Raw genomic sequence first — 8833 nt, 5'->3', positions numbered from 1 at the left:
GAATTTTTGAAGATAGGGATAAAAGATGCCGGTTTACTACTGGAATCTACTAGTGGAATCAAGAGATGATATTGATGAAAAGTTTTTAGCAAACAGTTCAGCTTCGTCTTTAGGTGGGGTGACAATGTCTGAACCATATAAGAGAGGTTGAATTAAAGATTTGCCCTTATTAAAAATAGTATTAAAGATTCTCCAGAAGTCATGAGAGCCTAATTTATGAGATGAGATATGAGATTTTGTGACCTGAGAATAGCGGGCTTTGGCGTTTGACAAAACTTTTTTACAATGGTTTCTAACAGTAATAAACAGACATCTGTTTTCTGGAGAATTGTTTTGCTGATAGATATGGAAGTAATGGTTTTGACTGACAATCGCAGCAGCACAGTTTGAGCTAAACCATGGAGGAGAGTGAGGCTTGACCTGGAATTGTCGAGAGGGAACAAAAGATTCCATGCCAGCCTGAATCCATGAAGTTATGTAAGAAGCACATTTGTCGACAGGAAGATGACAGATTTCTACCAAAGGGCCAACATGAAGAAAATAATGGAAAGAATCCCAATCAGCTACAAGGTAGTTGTAAGAGGTACAATAATATGGGGATTCAGGTGATGAAGAATGAGATATTAGTTTTAGAGAAATCAAACTGTGATCAGATGCACCTAAGAGTGAATGTGGAGAAACTGAGCACTGATTAGGATCAGTTAGAAGACATAAATCGAGTAGAGTAGGTAAATGATTCAGGTTGTCTGGAAAGCAAGTTGGAAAGTTGACTATTTGAGTTAGGGATTGAGAAAGGCAAAAGTTGTCGGCTTTGATGCCTGCAAATCACTGATACTAGAGCCAAGCCATTCTGAGTGGTGAGCATTAAAGTCACCGACAACAACTATATTAGCTGATGGATAAAGAGAGAGGGCTTGGTCAATATGATTAGAAATAACATCAAAAAGAGTGCAGTCTTGAGATAAAGGAGAGCGATATAGAACAAAGAGAAAGGCGATAGAGTGAAGTGGTGCTAAACGAAAGCACATGAAAGAATAGTCTGTGGATTTAAACCTAGTTTGAAGACAAATGGGTGAATTCTTACAAATGTAAATGCCCAGGCCAAGCATGTGACTATTGGAGTCTTTACGAATCAGAGGAAGATAACCATCAACACTAAGATCACAAGATGAGACAGCTGAACTCAAATTAGTCTCACAAATAGCAAGTAGGTCAGGTGAACTTTGCAAGAGATATGACTCAACAGAAGAAAAGTTACTTCGAAGACCACGAATATTAGTGAATGATGGGTTTAGAGAAGTTCTCTAAACCTATCATTCACTAATCACAAAAAACACATCATCATCACCAAGTGGTGATGATGATGGTTTTTTGTGTTTTGTATTTTTTGTACTTGATTCATTTTTAAATTTGTTGAAGAACTTGACTCAAAGCATAGATAATACTCAGAAAACTGTCTATTAGCCTAAGCAATTGCCTCATTACTATTAATAAACCCTAAACCTTAACAATGGGCTCTAAATGTGGCCTCTGCAATGCACACCAAAAGTATAAACAGGGACACCATCCATGTGCAACATGGCATTGTTAACACTTTGATATTTTTCTGCTATCGATGGAATCAGCCTCTCTGAGACCTACCACAGAATTCAAGAAACCTGACTACCAGCCGCCCTCAGAACCATAAAACTGAGTTTTAGAGCTGTACCCTCATTAGGAGAGAATAGAATGACTTGCCTAGTCATAAAAACACGGACACAAGCAAAACCCATGCGTTGAGTCAAAAAGATCCAGCATTCAACATCCTAAACTGGAAACAATGTATTAAAAATACATCTGCGCCAGCCTAATAGATGAAGAAGGGGTGCGAGGCTGGTCAACAGATAGGATCTGCTTACCCCTTAAGTATTAGCCTAGGAGGCCTTCTACAAGACAGTAGCTGGATGCATTTAACATCATCACAAGAGAGGTATTTTTACTCAATCAAGAGCCCCAAGGCAGGTGGTGTTTTTAGTTGGAGTTGGCATCTCCTAGCCTTTGCTTAAAAAGGCGTATCCTACAAGGCAGCATGACATTAAGTAGATTGTACTGGGTTACATGTTACCAGTAGCAGGATAACCTGACCTGACGTAAATTTACATAAAAATTTATGTATTTAATAATTTACAATGTGTTTCTCATTGTGTAGTAATTATAAAAAAACTTAGTATAAATATATTTTCCTTTATAAAAGTTTTTAGAGCTTAGTTTTTTCTTTTTCTTTAAGATTTTCTTTTTGTTTATCATTTTTCTTTTAAATTATGTGGTCAAGTTTTAAAAACAAAATATTTTATGCGTGGTCAGGTATGGCGTTCAATCGAACTTCTTTAATTTTTATCAGCCATGTCCGGCAAACTTGAGTCTTTATCTGACATATTGTCTGGTACAAAAAAGTTCGACATTTTGATCCCTGTATATATATATATATATATATATATATATATATATATATATATATATATATATATATATATATATATATATATATATATATATATATATATATATATATATATATATGTATGTTTATATATATATATATATATATATATATGTATGTTTATATATATATATATATATATATAAACACACACACACACACACACACACAAGCGCTGTTCTAGACCTTTTTCGACCGCATTGAATGTATTTGGGGGACAATTGGGTGTTGCCCAAAATCTGAAATAAGGGACTTTTTTTTTTATGGCAATTATTGTTGGTTTTTTTGCAAAAAAATGCCTACATATGGCAATGTTTCTGCCAAATTTCCTTACATACATACATGCTAAGTTCTGCAAAAGTTGGCATGTAATGTATTTTCAGTGTATAGTCAATTATTTTATATAAAATTTTAAAAAATTATATATTTTATAAATTTTATAAAATTATATTAACTTTATCTAATAAAATTTTTATTAAAGTTGGCATTTTGATATACTTTTTACTGATTTTGAATCTACTTAAAGTTTTTAGAAAAAGAGTAATAAAGAAAACAAATTATTTTTTTGTCTGATGTTTATGTGGCCTATCTAAACCTAAATTCTCACTTTAAATGTGATGTTTGTTTAAAAGATATAGTTGGCATTCTGATCTAATCTAATAACTTGACTAGCAAGGTAGTGTTAACCAAAATGTTAATAAGTTTGCTTTATGGCTGCCAAATGAATAGTGTTGATTTGATGTTAAATTCTTTAAGTTTTTCTGTTTTAAAAATGCAGTTTATTAGAGGTAAAAGTTTTTTGCTTTATATAATCTTTTAAAGTTCTTTTTAGAGAAATAAACTTTTATACATATATGCTTGTTTATTCATTATAATTGTTTGGTTTTGGATCTGGCGTATGATACAAAGCCCTTTTTAACCAACTCAAATGTTTGCAGTCAATTTACAGTTATTTTTATGTAATTGCAGTATAAAATTCTGGTTGGTGAAAAATTTAACTTTAATATTGGAACAGTTCATGCCAGTAATAAGGAAGTCAGTAGTTCTTAAAACAGCATTAAAGCAGGCCTCAGAAAGGTGATCTTTTTCTCTTTTTTTTTTACAATATTTATTGTTTTCAAATATATACTTGACAGCTAAAGGGAGAAACCATTTCCTAAAAACTATATAAGTTACTGAAGCAACTTTTGATAATTTTTTAAAATAAAATTAACAAACTTAAACAAGCATATAATGAAAAAAGAGTGTAAGTTGTAAATCAGGAACAACAGCATGCAGGATACAGAGGTGTGGTGGCCCAAGAGGCCATTTAATTTCTTCATGGGGTTTTCACTTTTTATAAATATGGGGCTTTTACCATTTTTTACTTTTTTCTACATTCTTAAGAAAATTACCAAATATTTTTATACTTACTATATATATGTTTGTTATGTATGAGCATTTTCGTGTGCTTTTTTGATATTTAAATATTCAACCTCATGGATGAAATAAAATTCTGTTTTATTAATAGTTTTTTAAGTTTTACATTGTTTTGTATCAATAAATACATCAGTAAAACAATCGTCAGCAACAATTGTTTTTATTATATCTATTTATTATATATATTATTATTTATATATAATGTATTCTAGAAAAATTTAGTTTTTAGTTAAAAAAAAGGTTACATTTGACCAAGTTTTTAAAACTCTATTTTAATATATATTTAGCTTTTTTTTTGATTTCTTATCTTATAAATATTATTTTGTGTCGTTTTTCTGCTTATTTTCATATTTATTTCATATTGCGGTATTCATATTGCGGTATATTATTTCATATATTGCGGTAGTGGTGTCGTGGTAGAGTGCTCACTTTATAAGCAAGAGGTTCCGAGTTTGATCCCCACCACGTCACTGGTAGTACCGCACTCAGCTTGTTTTTCCGCGCAGCGATCTTGTTCGTCAAGGTTCGTGTTTCGGAGTTATAGAGTTAAGAGAGGGTTATAACCACAATTAAGTAGCCTCCTCATCTGTTGTGGCCTTCTCGGCCTTGGAGAGGTAAATTAACAAAAAAACAAAGCAAACAAAAAAAATTAAAAAAAGTTTTTTTGTTACTCTTCTACTTTCTGAAATTTTTTTTTCTTATTTGAAAAGTTTAAAAATAGCTCCAAGCGAGAAAGCAAGTAATTATAAGAAACTAGAGTTATCCGGACCTGTAATGTAATGGGTCATGGTAAGTCTGATACGCACCTCCCACTTATTTTTTATTTGTTTTCAATAAGTTACAGAAAATGGTAGAAATTATTGGTCTTGACCTCATTTGAGATTTTTATTGTCTGTTTCCTCTTTTGTCGCTTGAAAGTTAGGTGCACATAGCATAGCAAAGTATTAAAAGATGAATTAATCGAATATTGGCTTTAGTTTTTTTGTCTATTTATTGCTTTTTTAACTTTAAGCTTTAAAACTTCATTCTGTTCTATTATTCTAGCCATCTTTATTTTATTTGATGTGATAAAATTTAATAACAAAAAAAAAAAAAAAAAAAAAATTCATTTATTAATTAGAGTTTTTTTTTTAATATTATTCTACTTTAGAGTTATATTTTTTTAGTCACATTCGTCAATTTTCTTAGAAAACAATTAATGTTGAAGACATTACACATATTGTTATGAAGGTACTTTTTAAAATCAGTTATAACAGCTGACATTTACAGGACAACGTAACCATCTTCAAATATTTGACCTTGACTTATATTTATTTTTATTGTAAATGCCAATCGGACAGGAACCAGACAACTTTTCAGAAAAAAAGATAAATTAGAATCTGTTAGAGCCAACTGAGTTGGATAAACAAATGCCTGTTTATCGCCAGAAACAACTGTAAACCCTTAGCATCAACCTTAGCTCTTTTTTTGCAATAGGCAGTATTTGCCTAAAGTAATTACCAAAAAAATAGCTTTCTTTCCAAATGGAAAGTTGTTATTGCAAACATATAATGGAAGTTGTTGTTAACAAGCTATAAATTGCATTTAAGGCATGTTTGGGTATAATGAATGTCTTATCAAGCAACAAAAAGACAATCTTATCTTAAATAACATCGTGAATAGTAAACGACCAGGGTTGTTTACTATTCACGATGTTATTTAAGATAAGATCATCATCATCATCATCATCATCATCATCATCATCATCATCATCATCATCATCATCATCATCATCATCATCATCATCATCATCATCATCATCATCATCATCAGCATCATCATCATCATCATCATCATCATCATCATCATCATCATCATCATCATCATCATCATCTTCATCATCTTCTTTTTCTTCTTCTTCTTCTTCTTCTTTTTCTCTTTTAGCAAATACTACACCATATAAATACTAAAGTTTATATAAATATGAAAGGATATTGTATGTATGCATCTAAATAAATAGCAAATATATGTGTTTATGTCCATAATATGTATGCATATTGCTATCTCAGAAGCTTTCATTCCTTCTGAACTAAAAGTTTGGAAGCTTTTATTCCAACTCTTCAATTTTCAAAATCAAACCTGATTTTACTTCACATTTTTCACCATCTTGAGCAGTTGCTTTATTAATTATTTATTTCATCTTTTTTCCAAGAACATTTCTTTTAAGAGCAAATGTCCTTTTATTATTCCAAGAAGCCAATTTAAAAAGGCCCCAACTGATGTTAAGCTCTGTTATTCTTAGTTTACTAAATCTTGTATCTTATATCAGATGTTAGGTTCTAGAGACTTATGGTTAGTCTTCAACAATTCATTAACTAAATTAAGTCTAACATTTAATCTTATTAACTATATAATATTTAATAATATTTTTTTAAAATAAGTAGTTCCAATTTTTCAAAACTCTAGAAAACACTTTGACCTTTTTACTTATTTTCTATTTTAAAGTAACTCATAACTTAATAGTGGTTGCTTGCAATCTTCTTGGAAGTGAATTAGAGTTTGAAAATATATAAATATATGCCAGTATTTAATAAATAGTAAATGTAAGCATAAAATTATAATATATAAAGTATTATAAATTTTTTTCTAGCCCTGGCTATCAACCCCTGCTAAATCTCATAGTTTAGCCTGGGGCGGGTTTGAAAAAAGTCTCATTTTTAGCCAAAGCCAGGGCCCCGGTCAATTGCTAGTCATGAATTAAGTTTGAATAAGCCATGCAAATTTTATCCATTTGTAAGTAGAGTTGCTGTTGTGCCATTCCATGCTGCTGTAGCAGATTTAACTCCCTTGTTGCTGGTTTTAGCTTTCAAATAGCTATATATTAATATTTTCACACTACCGACTGGTCAACCCATAAAAAACAATCAGGAATGTTACATAAATGTTACATAGAATTACATAAGTACTACATAGCCCACGGGCTACCCGTACAACTTAGCATGCTACTACATTACAGATTGGCCACACATCCTAATAAATCCTAAAATATCCTAATATTTGAAAAACCTCCTAAAAGGACCTAAATTCACTAAAAATACACTTAAATTTCAAAAATACTCTTAAAATTTCCTATTTCAAAGAGATCCCAAACCTCTGAGACATGTTGTGTTCATATTAAAAAGAATGATAAAAAAAATCTTAAGGCTAAGTTTTTTTTGACTAAAACAAAAGAATAAATGCACACCAAGAAAAACGTTTTTTTTTTATTTTAGTCAAAACTTGTCTTCTCCGTTTTGTTGTAGGCCAAAAAGTCAGCATAATATACGCTGCAATCTACAGACTAAATAATTTATTCAAGCTTGTTTTATTCCTAAGAGTTTAAGTACATGATGTTCTTGATTTTTTTGTTTATGTAAAAGGTTGATTATGTAAACAAACATGTATCAGGCCTTGATAAGAAGCATAATGCAGCTGGCATTTTACCTGCAAAAGTGTGATTTTCATACACATTCAGCAGATTTGTATTAAGCAAAAACTTTTTTGGAATATTTAAACTATCCTTTAATTATCATTTAGTGATGTTCATATTTCAAAATATTAAGTTGTAAAAAAAATATGTAACCGCAACTGTGAATTTTTTTGTTAAAGAAACTGAACATAATATATATGATTTATATAATTTTTTTTTGATTTAAAGACTTTGAATTTGATATGATCTTAAAAATGTTAATATAGTTTTAAAGGAACATAAAATGTTAAATTTTATTTTAAAGGTCTGTAAAATAGATAGCAAAACTTAGAATAATAATGGTAAAACAACAAATGCTTTTGTTAATATCTCATTCAATAATTTGTTTTGGAAAGTTTAATTAACTTATTTTCTAATGTTTATCTATGATATGAACAAAACTTGTTTTAGCACTTGGGGATCCCTTTAACAAAAAAAAATATTATTGCAAAGAATAAAAAACTAAAGTTAATTACTTTTTTTTGTAACAAACGAAATTTCCAGGCACCATTTATTAAAAAACATATACCATTTTACTTTCACTTGCCTTAAGGCTAAAAAGTTAAAAGTACGCTTTATGAATATTTTTTGTAAAATATAGAAAAGAAGCAGGAAAAACCGAGAAAAAAAATATCTATTTAAATTTAAAAATATATAATTTTTTTATTCAAATTTTTTCAAAATTATAAGGCAGTTTCAGTAGTCACTTTTTTGATATCACGCAATTTGTTAGTTACATAATATTATATAAATATTATTTTTCTAAACTATTATTTTATGCAAAAAAAAAAAGAAATTGCAAGAGTATTGCTTCAAGCGTAAATTCAAGCAAAAAAATGAATAATAGAGTTATCCATAAAATAAGTTTTTTTTTAATTATAAAAAAATAAAATCTTTATAAGATGTCATTTAAAGTTTGAATAATTTTTTTTTTTTAATTTTTTTGATAAAATCAATTATTATAACAAAACAAACAAACAAACAAATTAAAAATTAATTCTTTTAACTTACCGCTTAAATGATATCTTTAGACTTGACAGAATTGGCTTACCGCATATATAAATGGTGCTCCAGTTAATGCTTTAAAACAAGGCCTGATCTTATATATATATATATATATATATATATATATATATATATATATATATATATATATATATATATATATATATATATATATATATATATATATATATATATATATGGCCAATTCCATAGTTCAGTGACGCATCATGCAGAGAGATTTTTTTTAATAGAAATTAAAAAAAAACTCAAAAATAATTTTTTATTACTCTAAATCAATCTTGAATTAAAATTTTATAATATAAACTAAACACAATTGTATTAACATAACACTGCTACATAGCAAAAATTAAAACATGAGTTCAGTGACGCAAAAAAGTGTTTTTTTATCATACTTTTAAATGGAGTTTTCGCTGAAATTTTAA

General features: G+C 29.0%; 1 protein-coding gene across 1 annotated transcript in view; it reads left to right on the top strand.

Annotated features, from left to right (window-relative positions):
* The first annotated feature begins 3298 nt into the window (after window positions 1–3298).
* LOC100209699 (transmembrane protein 39A) overlaps window positions 3299–8833 on the top strand; it is a 70353-nt gene continuing 64818 nt past the window's right edge. The window contains exon 1 of the mRNA XM_065792955.1: window positions 3299–3556. Within this exon, the coding sequence (XP_065649027.1) occupies window positions 3408–3556 (149 nt within the window). The 5' untranslated portion in view covers window positions 3299–3407. The remainder of the gene's footprint in view (window positions 3557–8833) is intronic.

Source organism: Hydra vulgaris, chromosome 03, assembly GCF_038396675.1.
Source record: "Hydra vulgaris chromosome 03, alternate assembly HydraT2T_AEP".
NCBI classification, from domain to species: Eukaryota; Metazoa; Cnidaria; class Hydrozoa; order Anthoathecata; family Hydridae; genus Hydra; species Hydra vulgaris.
This window is presented reverse-complemented; position numbering and strand designations above follow the sequence as displayed.